The sequence below is a fragment of the Alosa sapidissima genome, chromosome 14, assembly GCF_018492685.1.
Source record: "Alosa sapidissima isolate fAloSap1 chromosome 14, fAloSap1.pri, whole genome shotgun sequence".
Lineage (NCBI taxonomy): Eukaryota > Metazoa > Chordata > Actinopteri > Clupeiformes > Clupeidae > Alosa > Alosa sapidissima.
This window is the reverse complement of record NC_055970.1, coordinates 23,631,899-23,653,211: the sequence shown is the minus strand read 5'-3', so window position 1 is coordinate 23,653,211 and position 21,313 is coordinate 23,631,899. Positions and strand designations below refer to the sequence as shown.

The following is a 21,313-nucleotide window of genomic DNA, read 5'->3' as shown; positions in this document are numbered from 1 at the left end:
CCTTCTCCAGCCTGTGTGAGAGTGTGTGTGTGCGTGTGTGTGTGCGTGTGTGTGTGTGTGTGTATGTGTGTGTTTAACAGTTTGACTATTTTCTGAATTATGGTTTGGAGTAGGTTAGTGTCTATCAGTAGTCTGTCACCTTACACAGGATCTGAAGGAACTGGCTGTTTTATACAGGGACTCAAAACTGCCTGTGTTCAGCACCTACAGTACTATGTCTTTTGTATCACCTCTCGCTCTCTCACACACATGATTCACACACAGAAACGCTTTTCTAGTGAAGTTAATCACTAGTGCAGTGTATTGGGTTCAGTGGGGACACGTGATGTGTGTATACTGTATTTACCTCTGCCAGGGAGGTCATGTTTTCATTGCCATTTATTTGTCCCCCTTATATCATTATGTCAAAAGCTAACAGGCCAGTTTTCATGAACGTCGAGGGAGCGGAATACCTTGGGCCAAGCAAGAGCCCATTAGATTATGCTCCGTTACACATTGTTTAACATTGCTGGATAGGTGATGGTGTTCTTGGTGGAGGAATACTCTCTTTCTCATAGCCCTTCAGTTACACATTGGTTAACATTGCCGGATAGGTTATTAGGCAGGTCAATATATGGAGAAAAAAAAAAACCACCTAACCTCAAAAAAATTGATACAAACGGTTTTTCAGCTGATTATGATACCTTTAGATGTACTTAATAACATATTAAAAATCTAGTAAAATCTGACCCCAGTAAAGGGGTCATTTTCAAGATGGCGTCCAAGATGGCCACCAGAAGCTAATTTTGGCTATATATGACGCATTATTCAGCCTAGGAAAGTGTTTTTTGTGTTTAATCAGATTTAGAGGTCACTGATTCATATATGTCAGACTAAAGTATCAGTTCATCATTTTCAAAGACTTGTCATTTTCAAGATGGCATCAAAGATGGCCACCAGAAGCTAAGAAGCATTATTCAGCCTAGGAAAGTTTTTTTCGTGTTTAATCAGATTTAGAGGTCACTGAATCATATATGTCACACAATCCTTCATTAAATCATGCCACCCTAAAAAGACGGTTGTGGCATAACAAGAGGTAATAAATTAATTATATCTAACCTCCTTTTCCACAACTTTCCAACCATGCTGCCAATTCAGTCTACTTAAAGCATAGAGAACGATAGACATAATTTCATTCTACTTTTTTTCACGACTCTGTCAGTTCAGTCACATACATACGACAGACTATTAGGGCCACACATGAAGAAAACAAAGAAGCCAAACCCAACATGTCGTTTAAAGTCGACATGTCAACATTAACATTTTGAGAATAAAGTTGAAATATCATGTCAACTTTAATCTCTAGGATCTTTGGTGTCAGCAAAAGACAGCATTCCAGAAGAGGAGATTTTGTCCTTCAGTCATGTGCCAATGCCTTCACTACTACCAATCAGACAACAGAGGTGATTGGTGAATTAAGATACCAAGTGATGGCTGTACTTTTTGGTAAGTCCACAGACTCTCTTACAACATTACGGCACAACACCCTGAGTAAGAAGATTGTCCTTGTGTCATTATTTGTGACTCCAGAACGTCTCCCTCCAACTGAATCCCTGTTACTGTGTGCATTTCTGCAAGAGACTCTTCTGTTAATGTAGATACGGATTACGCTTCACTGCTGCCTGTGGAACATGTCAAAATGAACAATGTGACAATCTGCACAACTTCCTTTCAGAGGACTGGAGGATGATGAATAATGATATAGTAATTATTTCTGATATACTAATAAATATAGTTTAATATGAAGTTTAATTAGCTCCCCCCTTATGATAGATGCCAACATGTATTTGATGCACACAAATATATAATGCATGCCTATGCATGGGTTATGGTTCACTAAAGTCATAGAACAGCCAGAACTATATTATAAAAGCATATACCCTGTACATTAAATATAACATCAATCAACTTATGTTCCCAACTTCCACCACACTTTGCATAATACATAATCTATTTTGTATAGGCGGATCTAGTGTGCAGCTGATACATTTTGGTATGTACAGTCCAGGGGAAACAAATTAAACATCCTAAACTATATATTTTCTGAAAGCATATAACCTGTAGATGAGACATAACACCAGTTAAGACATGTCCCATCTTCCTCCATGAATACACAATACATTGCCCTCTATTCTGTATAGGCGAATCTAATGTAAAGTGGATACATTTGGGCATGTCCAGTCCAGGGGAAACAAATTAAACACCCCAAACAATGATTTTCTGAAAGTATATAACCTACAGATGATATAACACCAGATAAGACATGTCCCATCTTCCTCCATGCCATGAACAATACATTGTCCTCTAATCTGTATTGGCGAATCTAGTGTAAAGTGGATACATGTTGGCCTATATTGTCTAGAGAAATCAGATTAAACACCCTAAACTATATATTTTCTGAAAGCATATAACCTGTAGATGAGATAAAACACCAGTTAAGACATGTCCCATCTTCCTCCATGCCATGAACAATACATTGCCCTCTATTCTGTATTGGCGAATCTAGTGTAAAGCAGATACATTTTGGTATGTACAGTCCAGGGAAAACAAATCAAAGACCCTAAACTACATATTTTCTGAAAGCATATAACCTGCAGATGAGATATAACACCAGTTAAGATGTCCCATCTTCCTCCATGCCATGAACAATGCATTGCCCTCTATTCTGTATAGGTGAATCTAGTGTAAAGGGGATACATTTTAGCCTATATTGTCCAGGCAAAACAAATCAAACACACAAAACTATATATTTTCTAAAAGCATATAACCTCTAGATGAGATATAACACCAGTTAAGACATGTCTTATCTTCCTCCATGCCATGGAGATGGTTCATAATCCTGTGTTGCATTTGCTCTGTATTAAAACGCATTGATTTTAATATATGGCTGAAAAAGGTAGAGCATTGAAACATGTTCAATATTACCATTTAAAATGAATAGTAATTGAGATATAGCCATTTTAACCTCTTGACAGCCATTTTGGTGGCCATTTTGAAAATGACCCCTTTCCCAAGGTCAGATTTCACTAGATTTTTAGTATGTTATTTAGCATGTCCAACAGTACCAGAATCCATGAAAAAACCTTTTGTATCAATTTTTTTGACGTTAAACCCTATATTGACCCGCCTAGTAACAACGTAACGTAATTACTAGCTAATTCCGCTTCACTCTCGGCTTATTTAACAGCAGCAAAACTGGAGATTGTTTTCACGAATTTTATCATGCTTATTTGAGTTAAGAGAACTGATGGGGGGATGTTCTTTTAATTGTTATTCAAGCAATGTATGTCTCGTGACCAAATCACCATGAACACACTTCACTGATGATCTCACTCGCGGATAACTGGTTCTCTCTGCCCGACTCTGGCTGGATCAGCAGGTTGCAGGATGTGTGGCGCGTTATACACGAGTGTTGCCAGCAGGGACGGTGTAGAGTGTCCTCTGGTGGACAAACCATACAACGCCAACACTCATGACATGATTGAAGGGTGTTTCGTCCGTTTTTATTTTATTTTTAAAATATTCATTTATCGGCCATTATAAATGCCGATGCCGATAGTTTGGAAAATACCTAATATCGGCCCGCCGATAAATCGGTCGGGCTCTAATAAATACCAGGGTTCCCACAGGTCATGGAATTTCTGGAATAGCATGGAATTTTGGAAAGTCTATTCCAAACATGGAAAGTCAGGGAATTTGATCATTTTTGGGGCAAAGTCATGGAATATCAGGGAATTTTGTTGCAGTAGTTTAAAATGTACTTGTCAAAATACATTGATACAAATATATTTGATTATATTTAGGTTAGGTTTACTGTTTGCTTGAGTAGTTGTGGTTAGCCCAACTTTGTTTATTCAATGCCCATTTAGTCTTTCTCCCGCTCTAAAAAAGTGTCTTGAACGCTACATGGCTGCTCTGAAATCTTTGGACGGTATATTGTATCATTCATAGTAGTTCATGGAAATTCATTTTCATTCATTTTTGTCAGGGAAAAGTCATGGAGTTTTACATCTGACATCTGAACTCTGGAATACGCTCTTTCTGATAGCCCTTCAGTTACACATCTGTTTTGTCAGTTTCTTCTTCATTCTCTTTCCTCTGCTTCTGAGCTTTTTAAAAGTGCGATGAGCGCTCCGATGACAAATTGATTGGAGGCTTCTCCAGACCCGATGAATAATAAGGTTTGTTTCAGGACGCCGGGCGTCACAGAAGACTTTGTAGGGAGATGAATGGGCAGGCATTAGGGAAATGTGTGCTCTGTTTACCACTCGCTACGCAGCTACAGAGGACACACACTCACACTCTCTCTTCTCTCTGGGCCCTTCATGTACAAATGCTTGATTTTTTGTCTCCGCAGACTCCTGTGTTGGCGGGCTGCCCTGCACTCTGGCTGATCTACGCTGGCCACATAACCTTTTGTGTGTGTGTGTGTTTTTGTGTGCTTTAGCCTCGGTCACTAGCCAGGGGTTAGAGAGCCCGTTGGGTTTTTGTTAGAATCCGGCCGAGCCTTTCTATCTCGGAGAGTAATGAGATTTCTGTAGGCCAGATAGGATTACGATGGGCTTTGGCACTATGCATCTGTTGTTCCGAGTGTATTTTTACGCTCTCTCTCTCATTTTCTCAATTGTTATCTCTCTGTGGTTTTTGTCTCTTTCTCTCTTTTATTTATCTGCTTCAGTACTTTCCAAACTTATCACTGATGCTCTGACCTTCATAGCCTCACAGAGCAAGCACAACTTCACTTCACTGGCCTGAGAATTAGAGAATGAGAACACCCATCCTCTTTTTTCCTCCCTCTCCCTTTCTCTCTCTTTCTCTTTTGCTCACCACCCCCCCCCCCCCCCCCAACTCACACACATACTCTGTCCATCTCTCTCACTCACTCACTAACACACACACACACACCGGGTTGGTCTGTGCGCCATCATCATTGCCCTTGGACATTTTTCAGCCGGTTAACTTAGATGCACCCAATTGGACTAAGTTAACATGGAATTTTCTTCTTTTTAGTTTCTTATTATTTATATATTTTATTATTTGTTAATTTTGTTTGTTGTTTGTCTTCGTATCACGGATACGCTGGCGACTACGCCACTCCGTCCAGCATCTTTTGTCTTATGCGTCAATGTCTTGTGTGTGGAGCGCTTTGGGTTGCACTCTGTGCATAGATAAATGAGCTATATAAATAAAAGTTACTTACTTACTACTTGGGTATGAGCTACACCAGGCGCGTAACTGACGCGTAACTGAACACGTAAAATCCATTTTAAAAGACTAGTCTATTTTGTTTTTAACGTACGCGCCGCTATCACGTCTGGTGAATTGAATATAGTGGCAGCTAATTGTTGCAGCAGATGCTACGCGAACAGAATGCTTCAGTTACGCACCTGGTGTAGCTCATACCTTACACATACGCTCTGCATGTCTCCCAGTCATCAATATAATTCAGTCTAATAGTATGTACTGTACTGTCTCTGTCTCTGTCCAGGTGTCGTCCCCAGGCTGGGAGCTGTCTGAGCTGGACATGCTGCTGCTGCTGGGCACGGTGGGCCACACGCTGAGCCTGGGCGCCTCCAGCTTCGTGGAGGAGGAGCACCAGAGCTGGTACTTCCTGCTCAACACGCTCTGTCTGGCCGTTTTCCAGGATGTTTGCCGCAAGTACTTCCGCGAGAGGCGGCGAGCCAGCCAGGGGGGCGCTGGTGGTGACAGCGATGATGAGGAGCAGCTGCTCCCCTCCTGCAAGGCTGCCGGCCCCGACGCGTCGCCGCTGGCCGACCTTGGCGTGAGCAGGGGCTCGGAGAAGTGGCTGGCTCTGGCAACGCCACCCCTGACCCTGGCCTGCTGTCGGCTGTTGCGTTCACTCAACCAGACGGGTATCCAGTGGGCGCACCTGCCCGACCTCAGCCACTGGCTTAACAGGTGAGTGCAAGGGAGGACAGGTGTGGACCTCACCAAATACCTTTATTATGTAAGGGATAATGTATAGAACGCCGGTCATTATCAGAAAATAAATCCCGACAGGGCGAACAGGACCCCGATGCGCCAGCAGAGGGGTCTTGTTTCGTCCTGAAGCGCTCTATACATTATCCCGCTTATTACACGGCTACTTGCCAAAATGAAAAAATAAACTCCACACGATATGACTCTATATTTATTTGTTACCGTTTCATCTGGGCTTTTGCAGAAACAAATAGTTTGTAACACACACCGAGCTCAAACATTCTTTAGAACACAGCTGATCAACCGTCTGCTTTCACTTTTGAATGATGTTCCAATGCAAAAAGTGACCGGACTACTTGCAGAGTGTTATGAAAGATGTGAATATCAAGCACAAAACCCATTTTCCTTGACAGCGGTCTGTTATACTTAGCAACGGTCTGTTATCGAGAAATAGCAGACCACCGAACGTCGGAAAGGCCCATTCAAGTGAATGAAGCATTCGGCAGCATTATGAAGAGCCGTATAATATACTAATACAAACACAAATGTGTACATTAGTAAAAGGCCTCATCCAGTAACTTGGTCCAGATACTGCTTGTATCATATTAGGATCGGGGCTTACTGAATAACTAGACCCAAATAGTAGAGCCCAGATACAGCATATGTAGATAGATAGATAGATAGATACTTTATTGATCCCCAGGGGAAATTCAAGAAAGAAATATGTGGATTTTACCCTAACAATGTTCTTGTAGAGTGTGGTTGCATCATTACATCATAAATTATGTTTAGTACTACAGAACAGTTCAATAATCCATAGAGATAACAATGGTTGCCGGCTTTTTAGATGATCTTACCAAATATATTTCAGTGTATAAACTGCTACTGTCCTACTATTTCTTAAATATTACCTTTTGCAGATTGGTGAGCATATAGTGAATTCACAGATTATGAAATGACAACATTTGAAAAAGATATTGGACATTGAATAAAAGAAAACATTATTTAAAATGTTTAAAATGGCTTATATTCTGATGCAGTATTTTACTAAGACAATCTCCAAACAGATGTGTAGATAGCACCTGCCTTTAAATGTTTGGTTAAAAGGCCTGTAAAACTTCCCATCACTGTAAAAATGGTTAAAAATAATAAAAAATTGCAGTGAAACATAACCTTTATCGTAGCCTTTTACAGACCGACAAAGCAGCTCCATCTGGTAAAACTTATAAATTCCCATAAAAGCATCTCATTAAATCTCACTCAAGCAAGTAAGCCTTCTGTTCTTAAGTGGTAATGCTTGTTGCTTCCTGTTCCACTGACAGGCTCCTTAGATCAGTAATGACTGCGCTGTCACAAGTGGTCACAGCCTACTTCCCAGAGCTTCATTACATGGTGCCGATTTAATGCACTTGAATGCCAGACTCTTTGTGGGCCCTCGTTTGCACTGATTCCAGCCTCTGCTCAGTATTCCTGGCCAGCTAGATCCCTCTGTGTGTGTGTGTGTGTGTGTGTGTGTGGTGGGGGGGGGTGGGGAGCGGTTAGAGCAGGGCTGTGTGTCGGAGCACGTAGCAGGTTTGGGGTTTCCTGCACAGGGCTGGGCGTCGTAGTAGGTAGCGCGTTGTTAGAAGTGTCCTGCGCCCTCCCCAGAGCATGTTTAAGCAATATACACAAATCCGGCGAAACACGGAAGTAAAGCAGCGCCGCCATTACTGCGTTGCCTTGCTGCTAAGGAAGTAGCGAAGAATGTGTTGGTCCTGTAGGCGGCTGTAGCAGACGTTAGCTGTAGATGCGAAATCTTCTTTTTCTTAATTTTTATTTAGTACGTATGCTGTCCAGTGATGGCAGGAAAAGCGTGTTGTGTGGTCGGCTGTTTTAACAACAGTAAGAATATACAGACCTAGAATTAAACCGTTTGTGAAATTCACAAACCTTTGTTGCACATTGAGTGCCCATGTTTACAGGCTTACGGATTACACAGAGTTGTCGAGTGGAGGACCAAGATGTGCGTTAAAAGTGGATGAAATACATACGATTAATAAAATAATCCTGAATACCTGTAAGAACATGTATTTAACTGCTACAAGTGGTCGTGGCTAATAGTTATTTGCAACTTCTGAAGCTTGTGATATTAGCAACACAGCTACTAATGATAGCATTCGGCTTATTGTTGTCATTAATTAATACACGTCTTAATACATTATGTTGTCAATAAATTACCTTCATTGGTAAGTTTTGGCCACTGCCTGACATCTACCCAATGTTCCCTTTCACCTGACATTTTTTCATGAGCAGGATCTCCTATTTGATATTCTCTGACAGGATGCTTTCATTGAAAAGCCATTAGAAGGCACTGGCAAGTGTCACACCGTCACACTCCGCAGGCACGCAGTAATGGCGGCAGGCAAGATGGCAGCGCCCATGAAGTTCGCGGCGGATTGGTGTATAGCACGAGTGAGGGTGGGGTTGGTCATGGATATTCCCACGGGTGTTGTTCGGCCGTAGCCACGAGGCCGGAGGCCGAAATTAACATGTTTAAAAATGTTAATTTCGACATCGTTCTTACGCATCAAAAAATAGTTCCCTTTTCAATAGACAGCGTCTTGGTTGCTAGGTAACCAACATTCCAGACCCCTCTTTACGGGTCTTTGTGGTTTACATGTCTTCTTGAAAGAAATGTTGAAAGTCGGCCTGAAATCACATTCATATCTAAGTTTGCTGCATGCATGTTACAAGGACACTGGGTCATGTCATGTAAGGGACATGGTACTGCAAAAAAACGGAAACATAGTCTACATTGCAGAACCACTCAACTTTATTAATGTATAGTGAATAAATGTTACACTACTGTGCACAGCCTGACGTGACGATGCTAGCACGTTAGCAGCGGTTAGCTAATTATGCTAACGTTAGTTATCTACAAGTCTCCTCCAAGTGACAATCATATTATATACACAATGCTGGCAATGCTGAGAACAATTAGCATCCTCGTTTATCTTACTTACATTGAGTTGACTGTGTGGCTTAATCCACAGATGTGGTGAAGCACTGTTTTGTTATGGTTTGCTAAGGAGTAACCCATTGCTTGAAATAGTGGAGAGCTGGGTGTCAAATCTTCGCATTGTATCGCAGAGTGATTTATTATTAGCTGTGCTGAGTCTGAGTTGAAATGTCCAGGGATATTCCAACTCATGGAACGTCTCTCGGCCAATCAGAAACAAATAAATAGTTCCATAGAACCCAATTGTTGTATAAAGGCTCAGGTACAGAGGCCAGAGCGTGTAGGACCAAGAGCAGAGAGCAGAGGAGCTCTGGGGCTCTCCACAGGCATCCTGGAGGTCAAGGGCAGCCGCAGAGCCTGTGGAGCATCTCGCCACATGAACACATCCTAAGGCTACTGCCTTTCATATCTGTCTGTCTCTTTCTCTCTCTCTGTCTTTTTTATTCTTTTTCTTAATCTGTCTGTCTGCCCCCTTTTTTCTCACCTTTCTCTTTTCTCTCTATCCCTCTGTATCTTTCCATGCTTTTTCTCACACACTTCTATCTCTGTCTCTCTCCATACCCCCCCCCCCCCCCTCCCCCTTCTTCCTCTCCTCCTGGTGAACATGTAGCTCTGCAATGTTTTATTAAATCCTCCACCAAGGCTGTCTTAATTGCCTGAGCCTCCCACCCACTCTGGGCAGTTAGTGCGCTGCTACAGTATGAGCGCGCCGACATCACTGCAGTCTGCAGCTGCAGCAGCTGGGCAACAGGAGCCAATCAGGTTGGGACTCACACATCCATCTCATCTCTGCACAACACCTCCATGGCTATCTGCAGTACTTTAGGAGCAGTGACCAAGGCATGGTGTGAATACGGTTGGAGAGGGGGAGGTGCATACAGTTAATTTCCCTTTTTCTCTGTGTAATATTAAATGGGTTTGCAATAGGTTCTTTTAAAATGTACCAGTAAATGACTGTAGAATTCGAAAACATGAAAACAGCCACAACTAATTAGTTGGTGGATCTTGAAATAGAAGCAGAACTTGAAGCGGTCTTGTGAATTTGCTGTAGCCTAAGTTGGACACAAGTGCTTTAAATTTGAGATGTGCTTTATGATTCGTGTCAGGCTCTATTAAAATCCTTGAGAACCAAGCAACACTAACCAGGATGCATTGCTTCTGTTCATGCTCCATCACGGCCCCAGAGAAAGAAGAAGGTGTTTCTGCAGCAGATGTTCTTTGTGTCTCACACTGTCTGCACACGCTGACAAACAGCTGTCTGTTTTGAAATCAAATATAGACAAGTGGAAGATGCTGCTGTACGCTAGATGGAACTTTTGGAACACTGAGCTGACTTTTTTACATTTTACATCCTGACATCTCTCGAATCTGGAATCATGTGCAATTTTTTTTCTGAGTATATTACCTGATGAGTGAACCTCCAAAGAGGCTTAACAATTATGTTACATGGCCCTGCAGAGTGAGTGGAAGGGAGAGACTCAAAAGACGCCTCGGCCAGGTGGACGCTAAAGTTTTTCCTTCAGCTGCTTGGCTGTTGTTTCGGTCACTTATTCCTCATTTTGTCCGTCTTTGACTGTTTGCAAAGTCCCTGCTTTGCTTCTTCCCACACTGGCCATCTTGTTGAATAGCAAAGTCATTTTTTCACACAGACATACACACACACACGCACGCACGCACGCACGCACGCACGCACACACACACACACAGGCCCCGGCTGAGGAAACCCTCCCCAGCATACAGCAGCCCAAACAGGCAGATGGCTTGGCTGCCTCCAGTGCAGTCTGCAGCCAGACCCCATTTCGCCCCATTAAGGGTGTCCTGGACAGGGAGGAAATCAAAGCTCATCTAATTGCTGAATCTCGAGTCTGAGCAAAGAGGCGCCAAGGCAGTGAAACTGCTCGCTTGGCCCTGGAAGAAGAAGCACTTGGCTTAGCTGCGCCTCAGAGGGTGTTTGTTCTGCCCTAACTGGGTCCTCCCTCCAGGATGGCTCCGTGGCCAAAGGCCAGCTTACTGTGGCTCTGCCCATCGCATGAACAGAGAGCCTGGACGGAGATAATCAGAGAAGAAAGGGAAATCAGAAAGGAAAGGACAGGAAAGCAGGACATAAGAAACGCTGGAAATTCCTCTACTCCTCTAATGCTTTCTTAGGTAAAAATGGCTCCTCTACTTGGATTAGTACTCATGTGCTGTGTGGGGTGCTGTGTGTATTATGTGTGTGTATGTGCTGTGTGCGGTGGTGTGTGTGTTCTGTGTGGGGTGCTGTGTGTGTTATGTGTGTGTATGTGCTGTGTGGGGTGGTGTGTGTGTTATGTGGGGCCATTGTGTACTTACACACCTTGTGTCGACATTCCTTTACACAGTGCACTCTTAATGGTGTGCACAAGGACAAGCACCCAGGTTAATTAGAGGAAGCGTGGGGCGAGTGTTCTGGGCTGGCACTAATAAACGAGGCAGGTGAGGTTTCTTGATTGCTACTGTAGTGTGTGTGTGTGTGTGTGTGTGTGTGTGTGTGTGTGTGTGTGTGTGTGTGGACGTGCATGTGTGGACGTGCATGTGTGTGTGATTTGCCTCATGCAGCACTTTGCTGCAGTCTCACCTGTCTGTCCGGTTGTAAAAAAAGAGCTAGCTAGCGACTATACTGGCCTACAGCCAAAACACATGAATAACTGATCATGGCCATAATGCAGCCCGAGTCAGCAGTTTATAGTATACAGTAGGTTTATAGTATACTGTAGGATGGAGCGGGGCCAGCTTCTCTAAGCAGGTCAGCAAGAGAGCACAGCCCGCAGGCCCTGTAGGTTAGAGTTTTAGTCTTATTGCACAGCTGGACAAGATAAACGTTGCACGTTGTTAGGTAGTTGTGGGGCTCTTATGATCGTGGCTGGTGTGAGTTCACCTTAAAGAGGCCTCTCACAGTGCAGTGGATTTATGCCCCTTTGTGTAGCTGCATGCTGTGAAGTGTTACTGTTTTAGAACTTGATTTTAAAAGCAGTTAAATAGGCCAAGGAAGAAAGAGAAATATAAACTTTTATTCGCATCACAGTCGATGGGCCATGGTCTGTTCTGTAATGAAATCTCATCTCTGAAGCTTTTGGTATTATATCCCACCGAAATGCATCGGTTCTTACACAGAACATAATTAAGCAATGCATTTTTGTGTCTAGTTTCCATTTAGTCTCCAAATAGTGGGAAAATCTATGATTAACTGCTATGTTGATTTTTTTTTTACCCTCACATGCTTTCCTTTACTCTATGAAGTTGTTTGGAACCGACAGTGTTATAGATCGTCAGTAGTTTGGGATAAAGTGATTAATATTAATTTGTGGTATAGCTGTAGACGTGCTCTTCAGTGAACTGGGTGAAGAAAAACCTCTGGACTTCATGGTTTGAAGTGATTTAAGTGCCTCGTATTGCACACATGAAACAGGAAATGGGTCATGCTTACAAGCTTCTTTCAGACCAGTTTGTGAAGTGCTTACATGTATAGTATGTTCTGTACATTTGTTTGTGTGTCTACAGTATATATATATGTGTGTGTGTGTGTGAGTTTGTGTGTGTGAGCATACTGCAAGTCTTTGATGTCTTCTCAACCAACCACAGTTCAAACATGCATAGGGTGACTCAATACGTAAAATTAGAAAAAGCCTCGTAAAGCACTAAGATCCTTGTAAAGTGCTGAGATGCTCATGCTTGAAGTCACCATGAAATTCTTCTAGCACAGAGAAGGAGAAGGCAAATGATCACACACATTCTTCTAATCCCATTTCACAATTTCTTTGTATAGTATGTATAACAAAATACACACGCACACACGCGCACACACACACCAAAACGATCTGCGGTGGTTTACAGAACACACTTCTCTCACTGACTAGAAGTGTTTGTGATTGCGGTCTGAACTTTACACAGGATAAAGTAAACCCAGTAGATGTGCCACCTCCACACGCTGCACCCATGTGCACCCCATCCCCACCATGCACTCATGTCCACCCCATCTCCACCCATGTGCGCCCCATCCCCACCCATGTGCACCCCATCCCCACCCATGTGCACCCCATCCCCACCATGCACTCATGTGCACCCTACACCCATGTGCACCCCATCCCCACCATGCACTCATGTGCACCCTACACCCATGTGCACCCCATCCCCACCCTGCACTCATGGTCACCTCATCCCCACCCTACACCCATGTGCACCCCATCCCCACCATGCACTCATGTGCACCCTACACCCATGTGCACCCCATCCCCACCATGCACTCATGTGCACCCTACACCCATGTGCACCCCATCCCCACCCTACACCCATGTGCACCCCATCCCCACCCTACACTCATGGTCACCCCATCCCCACCCTACACCCATGTGCACCCCATCCCCACCCTGCACTCATGGTCACCCCATCCCCACCCTACACCCATGTGCACCCCATCCCCACCCTGCACCCATGTGCACCCCATCCCCACCCTGCACCCATGTGCACCCCATCCCCACCCTGCACCCATGTGCACCCCATCCCCACCCTACACCCATGTGCACCCCATCCCCACCCTGCACCCATGTGCACCCCATCTCCACCCTGCACCCATTTGCACTCCATCTCCACCCTACACCCATGTGCACTCCACCTTGAGAGCAGCCGGCAGCCTAATGGGCGTAATACGGTCCGCCAGGCCTGCTCGGAATCTGATCGATGGAATTATCATCTGGAGCATTTAATGAAGTGTGGGTTTGAAGGGGCAGCTGGAATATGTACGTTTTTCATTTGGAACTCAGGACGCGTGGCTCTGTGTGACTGTAGCTGAATCGATAATAGACTGTCTAATGAAGAAATGTGTTCCCACAGAAGATGAGGGGGGAAGACACTCAGTGTGTGTGTTTAATGAAGGCAGGGGCTACCGGAGCAGATGATTGTAAAATAGCTTCTGTTTGACTGGCTGCCAATACAATGCTGGTAGGTAGCTTATTAGGATACACAACTAACTTGGAAAATACATTGTGTTTTACATGTGTGGCCTGTGCAGTAGGAAAGCTAACAGGACAGACGTCTAAACATAACAAGCATTGTGCAGAATATAATGCCATTTACTCAGTGCTTTTACTCAGTGCTTTTACCAGAGTCTTCACATGGTCTCTGTCCCTGCCCCTGTAAGGAAGCTAAATGTATGTATGTAAATATATGGATATTACATACATACAGCCACCAGCCTCTCATTCCGCTTCCAGTGGCCTCTCAATTAACACTCATGTCCTGACAATTACCTCTCTGCTCTGTAATATTTTTATGGTGTGTGTGTGTGTGTACACTTATACAGTAGTGGGTGTTTGCCCCAGTAGGGGTCTCAGGATGCAGGTGTCACCCCACAGCAGGCCTCTGGGTCAAGTCAAGTTTATTTATATAGCGCATTGCATACACAGAGGTCATTCAATGTGCTTTACATAAACAAAACCAAACAAAAATAACAAATAAAAGCGTAGAAAGGCAATATAGTCAAAGAATAGTTAAAAGGTAAATATCATAATAAAAAGAAAACATAAAACACAAGGTAAAATAATTTAAAAATAAAGAATAATTAGTAAGCAAAAAACAAAGGCAAAAGTAGTGAAAAAAGTGATAAAAGACAAGGTAGAATAATTATCAAGGCAGATTCAGAATTTGTAACTCGGCACAGTTAGCAGAAAGCATCTGAGAACAGTTTGGTCTTAAGTCTAGATTTTTGATGTCATCCGAAAGTTGGTTTCACAGCTGAGCCGCATAGCAGCTAAAAGCTGCTTCACCATGTTTAGTTCTAACAGTAGGTTTTACTAGCAGGTTTTTCACCTGGGACCTAAGAGGACGAGAAGGTGTGTACTGCTGAAGCATGTCTGACAGGTATTTAGGTCCTGCTCCATTTACTGATTTATAAACAAGCAATAGTGCTTTAAAGTAAATTCTGTGACTTACTGGAAGCCAGTGCAAGGACTTAAGAATTGGAGTAATGTGGTCAGTTCTTTTAGTTTTTGTTAGAATCCTAGCTGCTGCATTTTGTATCACCTGAAGCTGTTTAATTGTCTTTTTAGGAAGGCCTGTGAACAGTCCATTGCAGTAATCAACCCTGCTGGAGATAAATGCATGAATGTTTTTTTAATGAGTTTTTCTAAGTCATATTTTGACATCAGCCCTCTGAGTTTGGCAATATTTTTGAGGTGGTGAAAAGCTGATTTAGTTATCGCTTTCATGTGGCTGTTGAAATTTAGATCACTGTCAATTAATACACCAAGATTTTTAACTGTATCCTTTGCCTTCAACCCTTTTGTGTCAACGAGAGTGGCAACCATAAGTCTTTCTTCCTTTTTACCAAATATAATTACTTCAGTTTTTTCTTTGTTCAGCTGAAAATTTTTTTGAGACATCCAGGTGTTAATTTGTTCTATACACTGACACATAGATTCAAGAGGACTGTCTGTCTAACGACTATGGTTTGGTGACAGAGCTAAGTAAATTTGTGTGTCATCTGCATAGCTATGATATGAAATCAAATTATTTTGGATGATTGTTTATTGGCATATAGAGGTTGAATAATAGTGGCCTCAAGATCGACCCCTGGGGAACACCACAGGTCAAGGACGTTGGTGTTGAGGTACAGTTTCCGATGGCAACAAAGAAGCTCCTTTCTTGTAGATATGATTTTAGCCAGCTGATAACTATGCCTGTAAATCCAACCCAGTGTTCTAGTCTGTGTAGTAAAATATTGTGATCAACAGTGTCAAATGCTGCACTAAGGTCCAGTAGCACTAGGACTGATGTTTTACCTGAATCTGTGTTGAGGCGTATGTCATTGGAAACTTTAACGAGAGCTGTTTCAGTGCTGTGATTTGCCCGAAAACCAGACTGAAAGTAATCAAAATACCCATTTGATGTTAGGAAGGTGGTTAATTGATTAAAGACTACTTTTTCAATAATTTTGGCAATAAAAGGTAGATTGGATATGGGCCTGTAATTGTTTAGCATGGAGGCATCCAGGTTATTCTTCTTGAGAAGTGGCTTTACAACAGCTGTTTTCAGTGACTTAGGAAAAGTGCCAGACAGCAGTGATACATTTACAATTTGAAGGACATCCGCCGCAATGAGGTGAAAAACAGTTTTGAAGAAATTGCTAGGCAGAGTGGTGTCTAAGACACATGTGGAAGAGCTGAGATTCTGTACCGTTTTTTCAAGTGTTCAAGGGTCGAGCAGAGAGCAGTGCTGAGACGCTGACCATAATGATAGGAACCTTCTCCTGCACTGCTCTCTGCCATAGTGGTGACTCCAAATGGCCTGGGCAGTGGACAGCTGTGATGCCGACAACGGCGCAGGGAAAAGACAGACAGATATAGAGCTAGACAGACAGATAGATAGACAGGAACAGGCAGACACACTTGCATGAATACTTGAGAAGTGTGGATGACAGACACACACACACACAGAAGCTTGCACTGGCTCCGACCCCATTTAGCATTCAAGGAGCTCGGCAGTAGCTGGATGAACAGTAGGAGTCCGAGACACCAGGTTCACGCGTTTCATCACTCTGATGAAAGTTTCCCCCTCACTCGCTCTCTCCCTCCCTCTCTCTCTCTCTCTCCTTGTTCTTTTTCTCTCTCTCTCTCTCTCTCTCTCTCTGACTCTCCCTCACTTACTGTCTGCCTAGCTCTGTCTAGCTCTCTTTCTTTCTGTCTCTTCTCTCTGTCTTTCTCTCTTCTCTCTGTCTTTCTTTCTGGGTTCTTTTGTACACGTAATGAGCTGGAGATTATTTGCCTCTTTCTCCCATCTAACCCCCTCTCCAAAACACATATACCCTAACCTCCGGATTACCTGCCCCCCATGTCGTGCTCTCGGCCCACGCAGCCCCCTAAACTCAGTCCATCTCCCGCTACCCTCCTGCAGCGCACATCATCCCCTCACACATCCTGGCCAGCTCGCCAGCCTGCCTCAGGGGCCAGAAAGAGAGAGGAGGGGTGGGAGGGGGCAGCCCTGGGGTCCCAACCGTCCATGGCCAGAGTGCACAGGGATGAGTTGTGTGTATTATTTGTATGTGTGTGGTGGTGGGTCGTGGGGGATGGCACATTGTTATAACTGTAACACAGCTCTATTTCGCTCATGGTCTCACGTGTCTGTTCAAGGATTTTTTAGGCTTTGAGGATGTTACAGACATCAGACATGTTTAAGCCAACTGAGCTGTTTCAAAGCCTATAGTGAACACTGGAGGTTGATAGACAGTGCGGGGGAAGATGAACATACAGTACAGTGTGGTGGTGTGTCTCTGATACTGCCGGCTAATTATGCTGTGTGTATTTTTATCTGCTGTGTCACTAACAGTAGCTCTCTCTCTCTCTCTATCGCTCTCTCTCTCTCTCTCTCTCTCTCTCTCTCTCTCTCTCTCTCTCTCTCTCCTCTCCCTCTCTCTCCTGCAGTGGTGACCATAAGGTGGTCCTGTCGCTGCTGTCGATGGCGTCGCTGGCGCTGGTCTTCGTGCTGGTGCAGCGCCGGTGTTCTGCCGTGTCCAAGATCGCCCTGGCACTGGGCCTCCTGGGAGTCTACAGCTACCGCGCCGCTGCCGGCTCCGTCCTGTTCCCATGGCAACACAGCAGCCGCGCCGCGTCCAAGTGAGTCGGCCGCTAATTCCGCAGCAGCTAATAATACAGGAGGGGGCGGAGAGGGCGTGGGGGGTGGGTGGGGTGTTCATAAACACGGGCGCCTGGCTTGCATAGACCTTTCCTGACAGTTTTTACCATTTAAATGTTTACTGAGTAGTTTGGTAGAGGAATGAGCTGACAGAGAGAATGCTGCGTCCTGCATCACTCTCTCTTTCTCTCTTTCTCTCTCTCTCTTTCTCTCTCTCTCTCTCTCTCTCTTTCTCTCTTTCTCGTTATTTCCTTCTCTTTCTATTTCCCTCACTTTTTCTTTCCTTCTCTTTCTGTCTTTCTCTCTCTTTCTTTGCTACTACCCCCCCCCCCCCCCCCCCCCCCACACACACACACACACATACACACACACACACACACACACACACACACACACACACACACACACACACACACACACGTACATACACACACACACATACACACCCCATACCACCCCCCCCCCCCCACACACACACACACACACATACACACACACATACACACCCCATACCCCCCCCCCCCCCCCCCACACACACACACAGACACAGACACACACACCCCATACCCCACACCCCTCTCTCCACAGCTGTTCCTCTCAGGCAATTGGATTCATTGCATAAATATTTTCTTAACATTCATTCATCTTATTACTGTTTCTGGTTGTTAGGTGGGGGGTGGTAGACAGTAATTATGCTCAGCTTTGTGTTAAACTTGGAGCAGAATGTTGATTGAACATGTCGCTCCAATCAAGCACAGCTGGAAAACCAAAAGGCACATGTGATTTATAAAGAACCAGTTTATAGACAGTTTATGGGCATTTTACAACCCAGTTGTATGGAGTAATAGTTTCAGTCTCCGTGGCCCAGATGGTTTGTCCCAGAGCTGTATATATAGAGAGTTCGGACAACTCAAATCATGTTTCATCCCAACATCGGATGATTCTACAGTATAACCCTATGGAGCGAATACAGTATGTTGAAATAAATCGCTTATTATATTATCAATGTTTGTCAATATGTAAAAGGCCCTTATTCCACTGTATATTTACCTTTGATATCTTAAAATGGCCATTGTAGTGAGTGACCACGTTGGGATGAAACATGGCGTCCATGAAACCCGTGACCACCTCGGAACCAATCGTTAACAAGATATCTCAGAACATTTGATTCCCTAGTTGTCGCAACTCTCTCTATATACGGCTCTGGTTTGTCCTCTTTGGGCCTCTATACTGTAGTTAATGAGACCAGGGTTCCACTGCTTGGCCTGGGTGCAGACTAGCATTGACCTCCTCTCTTCCTTTCCTCTCTTCTCTTTCTCCCTTTCCTCTCTTCTCCTTCCCTCTTTCTCTCATCTCTTCTTTTCTCCCTTTCCTCTCCTCCTCTCTTTATCTCCTCTTCTTTTCTCTCTTCCTCCCCTCCCCTCTCTTCCTCTCCTCCTCTCTCCCAGTCCTCCCCTCCTCTCCTCCTCTCCTCTCAGTCTTCTCTGTGTTCTGCATTCAGTTCTCCCGGCCTGCAGCACAGCCAGAGAAAGTAATGAGAGGGCAGGTTGAGGGTAGCTTACAGTTCCCCTAACTACCACCCCACACCCCCACACAGACACACACACATACACACATACACACACACACACACACACACACACACACACACACAGCCACATACACACACACACAGCCACCTTCCTCCTCTCCCTCCCTGTCTCTCTCCCACTTACCTCTCTCTCTCTCTCTCTCTCTCTCTCTCTCTCTCTCTCTCTCTCTCTCTCTCTCTCTGTCTCTCCATTCCTTTGCCATGTGCTTCATCCACTCCCCCATTCCACACTTTGTCACAATACTGCAGTGCAGTGCTCTTGACATTTCCTCCCCTCTAATTAAAACTATGACCCTGCTCTCACCTCCAGTGCCCACCATCGCTCACAGTGCCTATGTGCCTGCCCTGCGTGTGTGTGTGTGTGTGTGTGTTTGTTGCACATATGTATGTTTATGTTTTATGTAGTCTGTAGTGTTTTTATTATGTTTGTCTGTGTGTGTGTGTGTGAATGGGGTTTGGGAGTTTGTCACGCCGTGACTGGATGTAATTGACAGTGCCATGCGTGCCACCGCTCGCCTGCCCCTGCTAGTCATTAATCACGGCGCCCTGTTGTTTATGCCAGCCTCGCCAACCTCTGGCATTTCTATTAAGTTGATCCCCGTGGTCGCTCCAGTTACCCGCTTTCCCATTTAGCACCATGCCACTGTGTACTGACAGACAACTGTGCCCTGGTAGCCTTATCAAAGACATCAGAGGCCCTTGTTTGTGTTTGTGTGAGTGAGAGAGGGAGAGAGAGAGAGAGAGAGAGAGAGAGAGAGAGCCATGTAAGTTGTTTGTCTTTGTTATGTTTTATGTGTGTGTGTGTGTGTGTGAATTATCATTTGCATATGTAAATGTTAAGGTTAAGGTGTGAGAGTGTGTGCGTGCATGAGGTGTGCGTCAGTGAGTGTGTGTGTGTGTGTGTGTGTGTGCGCACATACTTCCGTGTGCATCAGTGTGAGTGTATGTGTGTGTGTGTGTGTGTGTGTGTTAATGAGGGTCTATTTTGCGTATCTGAGGGTGTATGTGAGGGACAAATGGTTTTGTTGAGGTCAGTGTTTGCGCATGAGCCCGTGGTAGTGAGTCATTGTTGTTTTTACTGCAGTACTTCTCTTCTAGTGGTTCCATGTTTTTTTATCCATATTTCCTTACTAACAACAACATGACCCTTGTCTGAACTTTGAATAGATGAAAGCTGTTATCGGGCTCAATGCAGTGCAATTTCTCTTCCTCTCTCTTTCTTTTTCTCTCCCTCTTTCCCCATCTTTTTGTGTCACTCTTCCCCCCTTCTCTCTTTTGCTCTCCCTCGCTCTCTCGCTCCTGCTGTAAATGCTCAGTCTGTCATATCCTACATTAATCTGCAACAGTTTGAACTGTAATGCTTATCCTCCACCCTCTCTCTCGCTCTCTCTGTGTGTGTGTGTGTGGATCCTGTTTGGTTTAGAGGCACTGATGACACTCTATCACACACACACACCTGTTGCCACACTGTAGTGGTCAGCTCTTCAGCCAGAGTTGAGCCTCTCTTCATCTCTCTCTTTCTCACACACATAGTATCATTCTCCCTCTCGGTCGACACAATAACGCTCTTCTATCTGCCTGTCTGTCTGCCTATTGGCCTGTCTTTATGTCTGTCTGTCTGCCTGTCTGTCTGCCTATCGGCCTGTCTTTATGTCTGTCTGTCTGTCTGCCTATCGGCCTGTCTTTATGTCTGTCTGTCTGCCTGTCTGTCTGCCTATCGGCCTGTCTTTATGTCTGTCTGTCTGTCTGTCTGTCTGTCTGTCTGCCTATCGGCCTGTCTTTATGTCTGTCTGTCTGTCTGTCTGTCCAGCCAGCCAGACCACTCCTCCATTTAACGAGTGCCTCTCCTCTACGGCTGCCCATAAACACTCCACAGCGCGGCAGCACATCTATGGCCACTGACACTGAAACCGTCACCCACAGCCTCTTTGGGAGCCTTATGCCCGCCTGGCAGCCCTGATGAGCAGTGATGGATGTCTCTGCACCCAGGGCACAACCTCACACCCCACCCCGTGTCACCCCGTGCCAACCCCTATCCCTCACGTTCCCTCATTTTGCCCTACAACTGCCCCAAAATGCCCCTTAGTCCAGAATAGATGTGG

The 21,313-nt window shown here is 44.6% G+C and overlaps 1 protein-coding gene across 3 annotated transcripts in view; it reads left to right on the top strand.

The window, feature by feature from the left end:
- Positions 1–21,313, top strand: part of pigg (phosphatidylinositol glycan anchor biosynthesis class G) — a 112,917-nt gene that overhangs the window by 66,662 nt on the left and 24,942 nt on the right. For all 3 annotated transcript variants that reach the window (XM_042062098.1, XM_042062097.1, XM_042062099.1), the window contains 2 exons: positions 5,528–5,958; positions 17,410–17,601. In XM_042062098.1, the coding sequence (XP_041918032.1) occupies positions 5,528–5,958; positions 17,410–17,601 (623 nt within the window). The remainder of the gene's footprint in view (positions 1–5,527; positions 5,959–17,409; positions 17,602–21,313) is intronic.